The 17,692-nt window shown below is 45.7% G+C and overlaps 1 protein-coding gene across 5 annotated transcripts in view; it reads left to right on the plus strand.

Moving 5' to 3' along the window:
• Positions 1–17,692, plus strand: part of GALNT18 (polypeptide N-acetylgalactosaminyltransferase 18) — a 496,636-nt gene that overhangs the window by 82,295 nt on the left and 396,649 nt on the right. For 2 of the 5 annotated variants that reach the window (XM_039538360.1, XM_039538362.1), the window contains exon 1: positions 16,464–17,145. The exons of 1 other annotated variant lie outside the window; for it this stretch is intronic. In XM_039538360.1, the coding sequence (XP_039394294.1) occupies positions 16,911–17,145 (235 nt within the window). In that variant the 5' untranslated portion in view covers positions 16,464–16,910. Of the gene's footprint in view, positions 1–16,463; positions 17,146–17,692 lie in introns of those variants that run through there. 2 more of the 5 variants (XM_039538359.1, XM_039538358.1) reach the window with 2 other exon arrangements.

The raw sequence follows: 17,692 nt of genomic DNA on the forward strand, positions 1-17,692 counted from the left end.
TGAAACTAGCCCTTTGTTTCTCAATTTCCTTTGCTTTCATTTTTGAAAAGGCTAAAAATGCCCCAAATCTAAACAAAATGTTTCATTTCAGGTCAACAGGAGGTGAATTTTCTTCTCACTCTTCGATTTACCTACCATTTGGTTTCAAGTTGACCCAATTTGTTTTTAATTGCCAGCACCCCAAAAAATCAGTTTATTTGCACAGCTCTAGAATCAAATCACATTGGCCCATTTCCCCTGACTGACCCTTTGTCAGAATATGCAAAGAATATATCACCTACCTCAACTGCATGCTAGAAACTGGCTTGCAAATGGACTGAACTGCCACTCAAAACTATTAAAAAAACTGGTTTACAATGTGCCTCTGCCCACTTGAAGGGAAATTTTGCTGAGGTTAAATCCAGTTTTGACTGGATTGGAATGGAATGTGAACTCTGTTGTATTAAATGAGCCATTTAGGGACTATGATTGGTATACGTCAGGGGAATATATATAAAAATTCTTACTAAGGTCTGTACCAGTTGAAATAGTCTATTTAACCGAGAAAGAGCCTTGTTGAAACTGAAAGTATGATCCTTAATCTTGTCATTTTAGGGTCCTGTCACTTGCTAGATGCCCAAAAGTGAATAATGTTTTGTCTGAGGTCCTTTATTTCATTATATATTCTGATCTAATTCTGAAATCAGCAGAAAGCAAAGACTTTTCAAAAATTCCTCTCTGTTATGTACTGAATAAGTAAGACTCATCCTTCACTTCTGTAGCCCCAGTGTGACCTGAGTACTTGGACATAAGGGGAGACCTCATTTCTTGAGAGACAGGATTGGGGAGGTAAATAGTTCAGCAGGCTGAAGACAGACTGTCTGTGCTAACTAAGATAGGTAAATGGGGCAGTAAGCTATGAGACAGAATGTCCTGAACTAAGATAAGAGGAGGGAAACCCAGGGAACCATTTATAAAGAACAAGGTAACAATGGACGAGAGAAGCCACGTATGTAAAGATCAGGTAAAGAGTAAGTTGTACATGGACAGAGCATGCTGTACAGAGATTGATTCCTCCAAAGTGACGAAGCTGATCCCAAGAAATGTGATAAGTAAATGTATATAAAGGAAGAGGATCTGTGGTGTAACTTTGGATGTGTGATATACCCTGCATCTACCCCCTACATTTGAGTCTGATCAACTCAGCGTAGACTTGCTGTGTGCCAAATAAAGATACCTTAGTGACAAAATCTGGAGTCTGAGTATTGGGGAAGCCGAGTGGGAAGAGGTCTCGGAGGAAATCTCAACAACCTCAGTCCAGTCCTTTGTTTTTTCATTACTACAGTTGCTGTTCAAACAGCTTGTTGGCTCCAATTCATTACTTCTCTTTGGGACTACCACTACCTCTCTTTGATACCTTCCCTTCTGTCCCTTATTTTCTTATCAAAATGCAGAGTTTCTTGCTTGCTTTTGCTGGAAGTGTTGGCAGAACAAAGCTTTCTATGCCAGACCAGCCTTTGGCTTCTCAGATGCTGGAAGGTGGAAGTGCCATTTCTTCTTTATACCTATGTATATAAGGGTTGTTTTAAAATCAAGTTGGAATAAAACTTACTAACTATACTTTCCCTCATCCTGGAGGCAATTTTATTTATAAATGGCATCAATCAGTTAAGTTTTCATTTACCCGAGACAGACTTTAGGGTTTGACCACGTCTAACAATAACAAAAATGATCTTTTTCATCAGTTGATTTTTAATCTGAACTGATTGTTGTATATTTTCTTGATTGTTTTTCATTTAAATTACTGCTTTGTTTATTTAAGTGATGGTCAACATATCTGGTGCAATAATGTAATATTTTAGAAAGCTCTCATCAGCAACCCAAACAATGTTAAACTCCACAGTTCAGTAGAATTATATATTGTGATGGTGCCACTGATGACCATGGAGCTGTCAACCTCCAGAGTGAAAGCTGTGCCTGCAGGAGATACAACTGACCCTGATTCCGACCAGGCGACAACCCCGGGGCCTGGCCTCGGTCCGGACGAACGGACCTGAGGCCCTGTTTTTCTTGTGGGGAGTCTGGCCATCTACAGCGGAACTGCCCCAGACTCGAGTGCACCTTCGGCCAGGTCTATTCGGGGGAAGCCCGTGCCCAGCGATTCCAGGCAGTCAAGATCACCGTGCCTGCGATGGTTGAGGGGTACCCGACAACGGCCCTCCTCGACTCGGGCTGTGGACAGACATTGATCCGACAACGCTTGGGTCCCCTGGCTGATGCTCGTCTGGGAAAATCCGGCTACAATGCATTCACGGGGACATTCGACCTTACCCCAGCACCCGGACCCAACTGACGGTTGATGGAGTCACCCGCTTGATGGTGGTGGGGTTGGCGCCGCGGCTGGCATATCTGGTGATCCTGGGCCGGGACTGGACCGAGTTTCCCGCAGTCCTATGCCGCCACGCCAGGGAGGATCCGGAGCCCATGCCAGCCTTGGGAGGGGAGCCCCCAGAAGCCGAGGTAGACGAGCCGGAAGCCCTCGACCGCGCCGACCAGCCGGGAGGGTTGGAGGACATCTCCGCGGGAGATGTGGAGGATCCCTTGGCCCCCACGGATTTTTGCCGAGACCAAAGGGCTGACCCTACACTCAACCAGGCATATGAACAACTGGCCACCGTGGATGGTACCATCCTCGATCCCGGCTGGGTATATATCAGGAAGTAAAACTCTACTGCAGCTCCTGCCCCGAGTGCCAGGTGGCCGCCCCAGCAAGAACCCCAAGGCACCCCTAGTGCCCATGCCGGTAATCGAGACCCCCTTCGAGCGCGTGGCTATGGATCTGGTAGGACCTCTCCCCAAGAGTATGGCAGGGTTTCAATACATCCTGGTTATGCTGGACTATGCCACCCGGTTCCCCGAGGCGATTCCCCTGCGAAACATCACAGCCCGCACTATCGCAGGCGAGTTGGTGAAGATCTTCATCCGCGTCGGCCTGCCCCGGGAGATCCTCACAGACCAGGGGACCAATTTTACCTTGTGATTACTACACCAAGTGTGTGAACTCCTGGGGATCAAGCAGCTACGGACGTCAGACCGATGGATTGGTCGAACGGTTCAATCGGACCTTAAAGGACATGCTGCGCAGATTTCCCCAGCAGGACCTCCGCCGATGGGACCAGCTACTCCCACCCTTGCTTTTAGCGGTACGAGAGGTCCCCCAATCGTCGACCAAATTTTCACCATTTGAATTGAGGCCGCCGGCCCCGGGGCCTCTTGGACCTGATGCGGGAGACCTGGGAGCAAACCCCATCCCCTGCCCAAGGCCTTTTGAAATACGTGATCCAGTTGCAGGAATGTCTTAGGCAGGCAGGGGCCCTGGCCCGGGAGAATTTGAAAGCCACCCAAGAAACACAGGCCCGGAGCTACAATCGGGACGCACAGACCCGCGACTTTCAACCCGGGGACCGGGTCCTTCTTCTTCTTCCCTCCAATGAGTCCAAGCTCCTGGCTCGGTGGCAAGGACCGTATGAGGTGGTTAGAAAAGTAGGCCCAGTCACCTACGAGATCAACCAGCCCGACCGGCGAAAGAAGCTACAGCGATACCATATTAACCTTCTCCAGCCCTGGCGGGAACGAGAAGCCCTTTTGATCAACCCCTACCCACCAGAGCCTGAGCTCGGACCCCAGATAACCCACACCAACGACCCCGAGGGGCCTCAGCTTGGGGAGACACTGACGGAGGCACAGTTTAAGCAAACCCGGTGCCTCCTACAAGCATTGTCCCGCACTTTCACAGCCCAACCAGGATACACCACCCTGGTACATCATAGGATTCAGACGGAGCTGGGGTGGTGGTCCGGGGCACGACCTGGCCCCTGCCCTATCATAGGAGATGTATCGTCGACGAGGAAGTACGAAATATGTTAGACTTGGGGGTGATTGAACCCTCGCAGAGCGAGTGGTGTAGCCCTGTGGTGCTGGTCCCGAAGCCCGATGGCTCCCAACGGTTCTGCATCGACTTCAGGCGCGTCAATGCCCTCTCCAAGTTCGATGCATACCCCATGCCCCGGATAGACGAGCTGTTGGCCTGGGTAGGAGAGGCCCGTTATATCACTACCCTGGATTTAAGTAAGGGGTACTGGCAGATCCCCCTCGATCCAGCTTCCAGGGAGAAGACGGCCTTCGCCACCCCTAAGGGCCTCTGTCACTTTACCCGGATGCCCTTCGGCCTCCATGGGGCCCCGGCTACATTCCAGTGCCTGATGGACCACCTCCTCCGGTCACATCAGAACTATGCTGCGGCCTATCTAGACAACGTAGTCATCTACAGCTGCCACTGGGAGAGCCACCTAGAACGGGTCGCCGCCGTCCTGAGGTCCCTGTGGGCGGCCGGGTTAACGGCCAGCCCTAAGAAGTGCTGCATCGGCTGGCAAGAAACCACCTACCTGGGGTACACCATCGGAAACGGACAAGTGAAACCCCTTGTGGACAAGGTTCAGGCCGTTGCAGCCTGTCCTCCGCCAGCCACGAAACGCCAAGTACGTCAGTTCTTGGGGCTGGCGGGGTATTATCGACGGTTCATTCCCCAGTTCGCAGCGATCGCTGCTCCCTTGATGGGGCTCCTAACCAAGGACAGCCCGCAACAAGTGAAGTGGACCCTCGAGTGTGACGAGGCCTTTCAAGAGCTAAAAGCAAGTCTCTGCCAGAAGCCAGTCCTGTATAGCCCCAATTTTGACCAGCCATTCATCCTGCAGATGGACGCCTTGGAGGTGGGGCTCGGGGCTGTCCTCTCCCAAGAGGTGGACGGGGAAGAGCACCCGGTCCTCTACATCAGCCGGAAGCTGTTTCCCCAAGAGGAAAATTATGCGGTGGTTGAAAAGGAAGCCCTCGCCGCAAAGTGGGCTTGTGACGCCCTGTGGTACTACCTCCTTGGGGCACCATTCACCTTGGTCACTGACCACACCGCCCTCCAGTGGTTGGCACTCATGAAAGACCATAACATGTGGCTGCAGCGATGGTACCTAGCGCTGCAGCCCTATGCCTTCACCGTTCGCCATAGGGCCGGGAAGGACCACGCAAACGTGGACTTCCTTTCCCGCCTCGGGGGTATGGAAGGGTCTGGTCCCGCTGCGCGGGAGCCAGCCTTGGGGGGTGTGTGTGTGTGTAGTGAGGCGCCCTGGGTCCCAGCGGCGCCTGAGAGGGCCGAGCCAGAATGGACGCCACAGTGGGCGGAGCCACCACGGCCTGTTCCCGCCCCCCAGAAGTCAAGGGGTGGGACAGGAAGTATAAAGGCCCGGCCCCAGCACTCAGTTGACCACTGGCGGCCGAAGAGGACAGACGCTAGTGCTCTAGCTCCCGCTGGGCCGAGCCTGCCCCGGGCTCGCTACCCGGAGGAGGACTGGCCGAGCCTGCCCCGGGCTCGCTACCGGGAGGAGCTGCCTGAGCTTCCCCTCGCTCAGTATCCTGAGGAGCAGCCCGGCTTACCCAGCACCCAGTACCCTGAGGAGCCCATGGTGTGGGACACTGCGGAAGACGCCGGGGATACCCAGGTACCAATGGAGGAGGAGAGTGGAAGTGGCCCGGGGGTAGCCGACCCTAGTCCGGCTGCAGCAGACCCCGAGCCAATGTCAATGTGTTGCGGCTAGGATCCCCACTGACACAGCAGCTGACTGACTGCTGCTGTTAGGGCCCCGGGCTGGGACGCAGTGGAGTGAATGGACCTGCGTCCCCCCTGCCACCCCCACTCACGGGTGGCAGTCTCCCCTCACCCAAACGCTCAGGCGTAGGAGCCTGGACTTACCTCAGTGTCTGCTCAGCCCCTGCCTGAGGGTCTGAGCCCCCAAACTACTGTTTGTTTGCTCAGCCCCTGCTGCAGGGTCTGAGCTTTAACTGCGGATTGCCCGGCCCTGGCCCAGGGCCTGGACTTATAGACTGTTTGTTCGCTCAACGCCCTGCCGAAAGGTCTGGACCCTGATCTACTGGCTGTCGGTAGTGAGGCACCCGGGGTCCCAGCGGCGCCTGAGAGGGCTGAGCCCCAACACCGGACGTCCACACTCAGCATAATCCTCCTGCAATTATACCAACAATATAAAATACACAACATGAGTCAGTGAAGTCTAAACATCCTAAGTCCAGTCCCTGCAAACTGGCAGGAAGGAACAGAAAGCGAGGCCAAGACAGATAGAGATCTTTATGTGAACGCTTTATAATGTTGTGACGCATTAAGGTTGCATAGTCAGGAGCACTCCTTAAGAACCTAGACAGAGAGGAAGGAAACCATAAAGACACCGTAAGATACAAAGAAACATTCTTCTTAAGATCAATAGTAAGAGGAAATCGCATGGAAAACTGGGTTAAAAGAGTGAGCCAAGATTTTTCAAAAGCAGGGCCGGCTCCAGGCACCAGCGAAGGAAGCAGGTGCCTGGGGCGGCCAATAGAAAGGTGAGGCACTCCGTCCGTTTTTGGGGCAGCATTCCGGGTCATGGTCGTCGGCACTTCAGCAGCAGCTCAATCGGTCTGCTTCGGCAGCGGGTCCTTCATTCCCTGTCTTTCTCTTTGGAGGTACTTCAGCGGCAGCTCGATCGGATTTTTCTTTTTGCCACTTGGGGCGGCAAAAAAGCTGGAGCTGGCCCCAGTGGTTTCCCCAGGAATTGAAATTAGGGGGGGTGTTCGAATTTACAGTGGGGGTGTCAGGACCAATGAGATATATAAAAGAGATATGAATAAAGTAAATGTTTTGTTAGGATTATGCAAATTTAACATAAGAATAATACAAGTTACACCAAAACACGTAAGAGATCTAGATTTCTAAAAAAATATACATTTTAAAAAAAAGTATTTAATTTAAATTGACTTTTGAAAAGTAAGCCATCATGGGGTAAGAGGAAAGTCCTCTCATGGATCAGTAACTGGTTAAAAGATGGGAAACAAAGGGTAGGAATAAATTATCAGTTTTCAGAATGGAGAGAGATAAATAGTGGTATCCCTGAGGGGTCGGTACTGGGGGATATTCATAAATGATCTGGAAAAATGGGTAAACAGTGAGGTGGCAAAATTTGCAGATGATACAAAACTATTCAAGATAGTTAAGTCCCAGGCAGACTGCGAAGAATTACAAAGGGATCTCACAAAACTGGGTGACTGGGCAACAAAAATGGCAGATGAAATTTAATGTTGATAAATGCAAAGTAATGTACACTGGAAAACAATCTCAACTATACATACAAAATGAAGGAGTCTGAATTAGCTGTTAACACTCAAGAAAGATCTTGCAGTCATTGTGGATAGTTCTCTGAAAACATCCACTCAGTGTGCAGTGGCAGTCAGTGATTCCCAACATTCTGTTTGCTTTTTTGAAAAGAACAGGAGCACTTGTGGCACCTTAGAGACTAACAAATTTATTTGAGCATAAGCTTTCGTGGGCTACAGTCCACTTCATCGGATGTAGCCCATGAAAGCTTATGTTCTTTTTGCAATACAGACTAACACGGCTGCTACTCTGAAACCTTTGCTTTTTTAAGAAAGGGATAGATAATAAGACAGAAAATATCATATTGCCTCTATATAAATCCATGGCACATGTACACCTTGAATACTGTGTGCAGATCTGGTTACCTCATCCCAAAAAAGACATACTGGAAACGCAAAAAGAACAGAGATGGGCTACTAAAATGATTAGGGGTATGAAACAGGAGAAGAAATTAAAATGACTGGGAATTTTCAGCTTAGAAAAGAGATGACTAAGGGGGGATATGCTAAAGGTCTATAAAATCTTGACTGATGTGAAGAAAGTGAATAAAGTAAATGTTTTGTTAGGATAATGCAAATTTAAAATAAGGAAAATGCAAGTTACACCAAAACACATAACAGACCTAGATTTCTAAAAAAATATATAATTTTAAAAAAATGTATTTAATTTAAATTGACTTTTGAAAAGTAAGCCATCATGGGGTAAGAGGGAAGATCCTCTCATGGATCAGTAACTGGTTAAAAGATGGGAAACAAAGGGTAGGAATAAATTATCAGTTTTCAGAATGGAGAGAGATAAATAGTAGAATCTTGAGGGGTCAGTACTGGGACCAGTCCTATTCAACATATTCATCTGGAAAAACAGGTAAACAGTGAGGTGGCAAAATTTGCAGATGATACAAAACTATTCAAGATAGTTAAGTCCCAGGCAGACTGCGAAGAGCTACAAAGGGATCTCACAAAACTGGGTGACTGGGCAACAAAATGGCAAATTAAATTCAATGTTGATAAATGCAAAGTAATGCACATTGGAAAGCAATCTCAACTATACATACAAAATGATGGCAAAAGACTGAATTATCTGTTAACACTCAAGGAAGAGATCTTGGAGTCATTGTGGATAGATCTCTGAAAACATCCACTCCATGTGCAGCAACAGTCACAAAAGCAAACAATGTTGGGAATCATTAAGAAAGGGATAGATAATAAGACAGAAAATATCATATTGCCTCTATATAAATCCATGGTATGTGCACATCTTGAATAGTGTGTGTAGATCTGGTCACCCATCCTAAAAATATATATATTGGAATTGGAAAAGGTACAGAGATGGGCAACTAAAATGATGAGGGGTATGAAACAGGAGGAGAGATTAAAGTGACTAGGAATTTTCATCTTAGAAAAGAGATGACTAATGGGGATATGATAGAGGTCTACAAAATCTTGACTGGATTTTAAAAAGAACTAGATAAATTCCTAGAGAACAGGTCCATCTGTGGCTATTAGCCAGGATGAGAGGGATGCAACGCCATGCTCTGAGTGTCCCTAGCCTGTTTGCCAGAAGCTGGGAATGGGCAACAGGGGATGGATCACTTGATGATTCCCTGTTCTATTCATTCCCTCTGGGGCACCTGGCCTTGACCACTGTTGTAAGACAGGGTACTGGGCTATATGGACCATGGGTCTGACCCAGTATGACCATTCTTATGTAAAAATTAATTATAATAAAAATGTTTAGTACAGAAACTCCCCAACATAATGACCTCCCAAGATAGCAACAATGTGAGATAACAACCTTGGCAAATACTGCATTTTAAAAATCTTGGCCTACTGGGAAACATATTTATATAAGTTTCCATTCCCAGTCACAAATCTAGCATTCTGGAGCAAAGTGACTAAAATATAGTCCAACAAACAAATGTTTATTTAACATGCCCCTCACTTTTCCCCCCACCGCACTCCACTCACCGGTGTTGTCCTTGGTCAGTGGAGACTCAGAGTTCAGAGGTGCTTTCACGTGAGTACACCTTCCAGGTGGGGGACAAAAAGGCACAGTTCGTTCTGGCCATGGCTGTTCGTTGTGCCACTGTTCACTCCACCACTCTGTTGCCAATGGCCCTGCACAGTCACCTTCTGTTGTCACCTACCACTGTGACCTCTGCGAGTTGGTCTCTTGAGGTTCCACCAGCTCTCAGTGATTTCAGCTGAGCTCTGCGGGAACCTCACTGCTAGTGCAGTCTGGGCTGTCTCTTACACAAAAACACTGTACCCACAGGAACATTGTCCCCACAACAGGACTAAGCACTTAGACCTGATTGTCAGTGATTTCGGCTGCAGTGGTCACTTAGCAGAACAAAAGACTATCTATGGAGCCTAATCAGCTCTGTCTTTAAACAGTGGAGAGGGACAGGTCCCCACTCTCTCTCTTGATGCCTTCAAATCATCACAGGCTAAGTACAGTTCTACTGCCCTTTACTCATACAATAAGAACAACATTTCATCCCCCCTTACCCCCACATTCAAGTGGTTTGTAACCCAACCCCAGCCAAAATCTATCACTTGGACAACACAGCTCTGTTTGCTGGATACCTAGGTAGATTAGGTGTGAATGTAAATATAATCTGGCCCTGAAGCCTTAGCCCCCAGCTCATCACTAGCTGTCAGGGAGAGCTCATTTAGACTTTGCTTACAAATCATCATTTGAAATTATTAGGTTGGCCAACATCACCGAAATGAATGCACTGACATCATAAAAAACAGCTGTATAAGGAAGCAAGGAAGCTAGTCTATGTTCATACTTTTCAAATCTATTATACTTTTTCAGATACACATATTTTATCATACACTGTATAAACTTTTAAAGTGTGTATTAATGTTTCAGTTTAAATTCAGATTTCCAAACAGTCACTAAATTGGTATGTAACTAGCTCACAAAACTGGGGGGGGTGTTGGGAAAATTCAGGGGGGATGTAGGGAAATCACTGGCTGGCCCTGTTCAAAAGTAACTATTTTTGGGTGCCTCAGATTTTGGCTTCTCAACTTGAGACCTTTTTAAGAAGGCCTCTTACTTAGCGGGCAGGTGCCCTCTGAAAATCAGGCCCATTGAAGGCATCTCAGGTTGGGTACCCAAAAATGGAGGCACCTGGAATCACTACGGGCTATTATGATTACAAAAAGAGACTGAAACAAAGACCATTAACATGTCCTTTGAATAATGACAGTTGTGTTGCTTACAAAGAACCAGACTTTGAAACCTTTACTCACATTGAGCTATTCACTCAAGATTAACTTCAATTGGACTAGTTGTAAGAGTAACTGCTCACCCATGTGCAAGTGCACAGTGCAGGATATACTGCAGCCTGAAAATAGAAACTAGGTCTGTACATATAAGCAACAAGTAACACGGCATAGAAGAGATCATTTGAAAGATCAAAAGATTTGAGACAAACAAGTTTCTGGAAGGACATATGGGCAAGCTAAAAATAGTCTTGAAATAGATGCATAAGATTGGCAAACACTCAGAGATGGAAGATAGCATATGGAATGATAAAATACTACCACAGAATTTATAGCAACTGTATAAAAGGTGTCTAATGCCTTATGAAGGCTTGATCTGGCAGTGACTGAGAGAAAGCCATACACGCATGTACCCCTGTTTGTTGCACACTACTTTTTCAGATAAGATTCCATTATAAATTTTAAAGCCAGTCCCTGCTAGCTCAGCTGCCTTTCCTTTGCATGTGGTTTTTTTTTTTTTAAATTGGTTTAAGTGCATTTCAAGATCGAAAATGGCGTCTAGGAGGCAAAGGTGTTCCAGTTTGGCTTGCTGTCCTCCAGTTTTATACTACTACACTTTGTGAAGTTCCGTACATGGTCCTGATTTTCAGTTAAAGTTTGGTACCTTCCATTTTTTAAACTCTCAGGCTGAGATTTTCAATGGGTCCTATGAGCACTAAGCACCCAAATCCATTGAATGTTTATGGGATTTAGGTGCCTAACTCTCTTTGACTCCTTTGAAAATCCCAGCATGGAGCTGTAAGATCCAGTTTTACTGTGTTGGTCCTCTGCTGAGTTTCTGTAACCTCCAGTTTACCCTGATCTGGACAGTGCTTATCTATTGACAGGAAGCCCTAATTTCAGTTTTGTCTATTCAGAGAGCAATGTGGCATCTAATATAAACATATCTTTTAAAATAATTGTTTTGAAGTTGGGGGTCAGATGATAGAAGGAAGAGGAACAAGAAAGGAAGGAGAAGAAACAGGGCAGCCATTGGGAGGAACTGATACAACCAAGAACAGGTATGTCACATTCCAGGAAGTAGCCAACAATTGGTACATGTTTATACAAACCAGGACATCACAATATCAAAATCTTCAGTTATTCAGGGATTGTCCCGTAATCCCATTTCACTGAGTTTAGGCTATGATAAATGGAAGATAGTGTCTCACTCTATAGCTTTTCTCACTCATTTTCTATCTCAGTGTGGTCCTATCTCTCCAGAATATAAAATACAGTGTTTCTTACTGAGTGCCTTTGGAAATTTGTATCATCTTTTCAAAACAAAGGGACTGATTATGGTTCTGGAGGGAAAAGTGGGGGGAAAAATCTATTCAAAGTTGATAAAGTTGAAAGCTGTATGTTTGTAAAATTGATGGGGTTCTATCTAAGATCCTGAATGGAATAGACATAATGATGATAAAGTGATAGTTATTAAGTTTTCTACTGAAACCTAGTCAGATAGAAACAATCACATTTTTTCAGAAAGGGTGGAGATGTCGTTGACCAACACACTTTTCAGTACTGGTTGCTTGAAGGTCTGTATTGCCACTAATAAGATTTATCATTCATCAAAGTGCACCATTTAAAAAAACAAACAAACAAAAAAATGGCTGTTGGAAACATTTCTCAGATCCTGTCCTCTGCTTACACCCTCCACCATCACTTCAGTCTTGAATTTCTGGTAATGGATGGCAGATGTTAATGGACTTCCTTTCCTTTACAACAACACAGTCAACCTGTGGAACTCCTTGCCAGAGGATGTTGTGAAGGCCAAGAATATAACAGGGTTCAAAAAAGAACTAGATAAATTCATGGCAGATAGGTCGATCAATAGCTATTAGCCAGGATGGGCTGGGATGGTGTCCCTAGCCTCAGTTTTGCCAGAAGCTGGAGAAGGGCGATGGGATGGATCATTTGATGATTACCTGTTCTGTTCACTCCCTCTGATGCACCTGGCACTGGCCACTGTTGGAAGACAGAATACTGGGCTACATGGACCTTTGGTCTGACCCACCATGGCCGTTCTTATGTTCAGAATACTTTCAGAGAGAAAATGCTACATAAGTGGTGGATATATTTGCTAGGACATGAAAGCATATTTCAGCAGCAAGGATGCGTGTGTCTTATTATTAATATAACAAAAACACCTAGAGACCCCCAATTCATATCAGTGCCCATTATACAAACACATAGTAAGAGAAAGTTCCTGCCACAAAGATCTTATGGCAAGAGAAATAAAATAGAGGCACAGAAAGATGAAGAGACTTGCCCAAGGTTCATACAGCAGGTCAGTGGCAGAGCTGGAAATAGAAACCAAGTCTCTTGAGTGCTAGTTTACAGGTCATGCTGCCTCTTCACCTAATTTAATCACAGGGTGGGATTTTCACAAGCACCTACATGACCTAGGCACACAAATCCCATTGGAAGTCAATGGACTTGTGCTTGTAAACTACGGTGCTTTTTAAACACCCCCCCCCTTTAATCTGATCACTTAATCTCTCTGTGCCTCTCTTCCCTATTTGTGAAATGAGGATGATAATATTTCCTTTCTTCCACTTCTCCCACCCTTTTTAGTTTTCTCCATATAGGTGGTAAGCTCTTTGGGGCAAGGATTTAGGGCTTGTCTACACTACCAGGGCAACAGCAGCACTACAGCAGTTGCACTCTAACGCCTGTAGACTAGACGCAATTTACAGTGACAGAAGGGGTTTTTCCATTGCTGCAGGAACTCTGCTTCCCCAAGCAACAGTAACTAGGTTGACGGAAGCATTCTTCCACTAGTCTAGCTGCATCTACACCAGAGTTTAGGTCAGCATAGCAACATCAATCTAAATGTTTAGTGTAGACCAGGCCTTACTACGTGGTTTATTCAGTGCTAGCCAAAATGGAGTCCTGAACTTGGTGCTACTGTACTATAAATAAAGAATAATGGTAATAATTACTACCAACTGCAAAACGTTATACACTTTGAAACCTGTGGCTTTATATCATATCAACAACAACAACAAAAAAAGGTGCATTGGGCAAGAGACTTTTTAAAACAAAACACCACCAAAATATTACCATAGATATGAATGCAGGTGGTTTTTCTGAACATCTTTGTGCATTACAATGAGGAGCACATGTATGACCCACTCCTGTACTATCAAAGTTACTGGGAGTTTTAACACTGACTTCCACAAGTGCAGGAGTGGGCAGGAAATGGTGGTTTGCAGCTGAGAATTTTTGGTAGCAAGAGAGTGTTCCCACAGGTTTGTTGGTCACAGTTTATACTATAGTTCCATTTCTAAGTAGATTATAAAAGGTTAAGAAATGATTAATGAATGTTTTACTAAATGGTTAAACACTTATTATAGAGTCCAACATGTCAATAGGTTGCTTATAACCATGGTTTATAACCACCTATAACACTTTCTGTTTGCTCATAACTATCCATAACAAATATTACTCGCATGTGTAATATGCTTGTAAAGTCTATTGCTCATTTACTAATTCTGTATAAATAGAACCTTAATTTAATAATTTCTTTATACTTGTCACTCCTCCCCTTCATGGGATGGTTTCAGATGAGTTTTACTTTGATTTGTTGAGTTATTTGAACTTAGCAGTCAAGAGGCCAGATTGTGGGGTTAACCTAAAATGCATGGAATGCAGGTTTTGGCGCGTCTGTGCGCTCATGCATGCGTACATGCATGCAAAGGTCAGAGCAAGTCTAGATGACATGGTGGTTAAAACTTCAGTGGCCTATCTGCACTGGTGCGCTCAGAATTGTTACTATACATGGAGCTGAAATAGTGGGCAATATGAAGAAAAATGCTGAGGTAGGCAGAATCTACATCATGGACCACACTGTGCAGTAGATTTACATGATAGAAGCTACAGCAATCTTTTGGGTTAATGATCTGCATTTTATAAAGATTGAAAATGTGTATTGACTAGGTAGGTTGGTCTGTCTTGCAAACTTTCATGAATTACTGTGATCAGATTTCTTTCTCAACCAAAAACAAACAAACAAACAAAAAACCCCATACATTATAGTTTTCACCACTAGATACCTAGGTTCAAATCCTATTTTATTTCCCAATGAGTTTGGTGGTCACATTCTAGTGACTGATGGACTTTCTCTTAATTAATTAGCCTCTTAGAGTTTGTAGGACAACTCCCACCTTTTCATGTTCTCTGTATGTGTATATATATCTACCTACTATATGTTTTATTCTATGCATCTGATGAAGTGGGGTGTACCCTGAAAGCTTATGCTCAAATAAATTTGTTAGTGCCACAAGTACTCCTGTTCTTTTTGATGGATTTAGTTTACCTCACAACACCACAGAAGCAATTTTTGCTAGTTTTACCCCAAATAGCAGGCAGGCTGTGCTTGAGAAGCTTGGAATCAACCAGGATAATACTTTTCAGTATTGAGCTGGATTGGCAGAATTTAGCACAACACATATTCACACTGTTACTTTGTTGTCTCTGATAAGTATGCTTAGCTGCTACTGAGCCCTACTGAGCATTAGGCATACCTGCTAATAGGAGGAGAGAGAACTGCTGCCTCCCTCCCACCTTTATAAGCACCATAAAATTTTCACAGTTTAAAAGAAATAAGTAGTTAAGACAAAACCCTCCACATTCAACTGTATTGCCGAATTGGAACATACACTGACCCGAGCCAGATCTTTCAGGGTCACTCACATGGGTTTGGGTAGTGAGTACTGTTACCTACTCTGCTTTCTGCAATTTCAAGCGCAAACAGGATAATCCTGTTCTCAGATGTGTGGTGCATGAATAAAAAGCACAATTGATTTATTTTATGTATACTGCTTACTGCATATTTGAGATTACAGTATGATGCAGAACATCTGTAACTTCTTGCTTTTGTTGGTTGACAACCTTAATGGTATTGAAATCTTTTTAGCATGTTAATAACTGCCTCGCTATTCCGAACCTGAGTCATACTAAGCTTTAATTTTTCACTTGAGTATCAAAGAAAATGATCCAGCAAAAGATAGCTTTTTAGTACAAATGTCCTTATTTAACACTAACGGGCCAAATTCATTCCTGATGTAATTTTATTGAAACCAATGGAATTAGGCTTGGTGAATTTGGCCTGTTATGTATTTCTGATCCATTTGTGGTTTGAGATGGAGAAGAAAGAAAGGAGGTCACACAAAGAACTTGACATTGTGGCCTGAGCTAAACAGTGAATTTTTATATAGGTCCCAATCCTGAATTCCTTATGCCTGCATGCAGTCCCATTTCAGTTAATGGTGCTCTGCATGGATGCAGGGGTCTGCCAGCAGGAATGTAGGTGCAGCATCTAAGCCACTGTTAGCAAATGATAATGCAGCTCACAAAAAAAAAAAAAAAAACACAACAAGAGGAAAAAGGGGAAGTATATTCTCAGGGTGGAATATTGACTATCTGGATCCAGGGAACCAATAGTTTACAGGCACAAGGGGAATTCCTCTGGCTTCACCCCAGCAAACAAATCAGCAAGTTTCTAGATGGGCAGATACGTTGAGAGTACCGAGGAATGAATCCCAGACTTGTTTTTTGTCTCAAACAGCTTATTGGCCTCGGCACAATGGGAGCAGAAAAAAAAATGCAGCTTACTCCTGAGAAAAATGAGAAAGTTTTGCTAAGTTGCAAGCTGGGACTTAGCGTGCTCATCTAGGAAAAAACTCCTACCAAGCCCTGCACTCATAGACTAACAAACGCGGAGACAGTGTGAAGGAGAAACTGCCTGTTTCTCGCCCAAACACCAGTAGCACTGTGGGGGTCCCTGAGACACCCCTGCGTATGACTCTGTGTATGTGTGAGAGAGAAGCAGGTGGGCCCCTGGTATAACTCCGCCTCTGCTAGGTCCCGTTGGTCATAGGGTGATATTAACAAACTCTCCTCCATAGCCGCTTCTTCATTGGAGGGAAGATCTGTCAATCTGAGGCCGTGGCAAGCCCGCCTCTCCTGCAAGCTCTTTGCAAGATCTGATTCGGGAGCTGTGGCTGATTGCAATGGGAAGCAGCGTTGGGGAGAACAAAGTTTGCAACACTTGGGCACTTGACTACTCGCTTCCTTCGTGCCTATGGGAACGACCGATCCCTAAACAGAACAGCCAGCCGGGCAACTGACACTATTGATGACTTGCTGCTGTTGCAAAGTTTCCGCTATTTTAATGTATTAAAATCCAGGATCCTAAATAACCAGCCCTCCCAACCCGCTCCCCTTCTAGGTAGGCGAGAGAGATTTTTATTCTGTGGACTAGCAAACTTCCTGCATGGAAATTTACTGACTTGAGTGGTCTCCGTTTTGGGCTAAGGGGGAGGGAAGGATTTTTTTCATCGCACTTTAATTTTATTTCTCTGGATCACAGGATTTTTGGAGCTATATGGAGGGATCTCAGGATGGTTTGCACCAGGAAAACCAAAACTTTAGTGTCCACTTGCGTGATCTTGAGTGGAATGACTAACATCATCTGCCTGCTCTACGTGGGCTGGGTCACCAACTACATTGCCAGTGTCTATGTGAAAGTGCAGGAGCCGATCTCAGAGAAAAAGTTAGAGGAAGACAAAGGGGACACTTTAAGGATTATAGAAAGGCTGGATCACTTGGAAAATGTCATCAAGCAGCACATACAAGGTACCACCTTCCTCCCCTCTTGCTTTCCCACCCTCACCCCCAGCCCGCTCCTCTCCGGGTCCTTCCTTTGCAGCCTTCCCCATCCCCTCGTATTGCATTTTATGTGCTGTGCGGGTGGCAGATTCCGGCTGCCATCGGGGGCGAGATGCCTGCAGCAGCCCAGAAGAATCGGAGGCTTTGTTCAGACTCTTGTGCAGGCAGAAGTTGCCAGCAGCCTCCTCTCGGCTGCCTGGTGAGTGCCGGGGAGCGCAGCGTGCTAGCTGGAGCAGGCGGCGGCGTGGCTGGGATCAGGGGTTGCTGATTGCAGCGCTTTGCAGCCCCGGCCCCCGGTTACGCAGCTTGCTGAGTGGCGACTCTCCCTTGGGGATGATTTCTGGCTGGGCTGACGAGTCTGGGTGAGCCAAGGGCTCCCGGGGGCTGGTTTGTTGACGAAGCCGGCCCCCTCCGCTCGGAGAGCTGGCTAACAATGCTGCCGGCTGCCCCGGAGCCCGGGGGAAAGGCTCCTGCCATGGCTTCCTTAGCCTGGGGCTCTGGTTGGCGTGGCAAA

Source organism: Mauremys reevesii, linkage group 4, assembly GCF_016161935.1.
Source record: "Mauremys reevesii isolate NIE-2019 linkage group 4, ASM1616193v1, whole genome shotgun sequence".
Lineage (NCBI taxonomy): Eukaryota > Metazoa > Chordata > Testudines > Geoemydidae > Mauremys > Mauremys reevesii.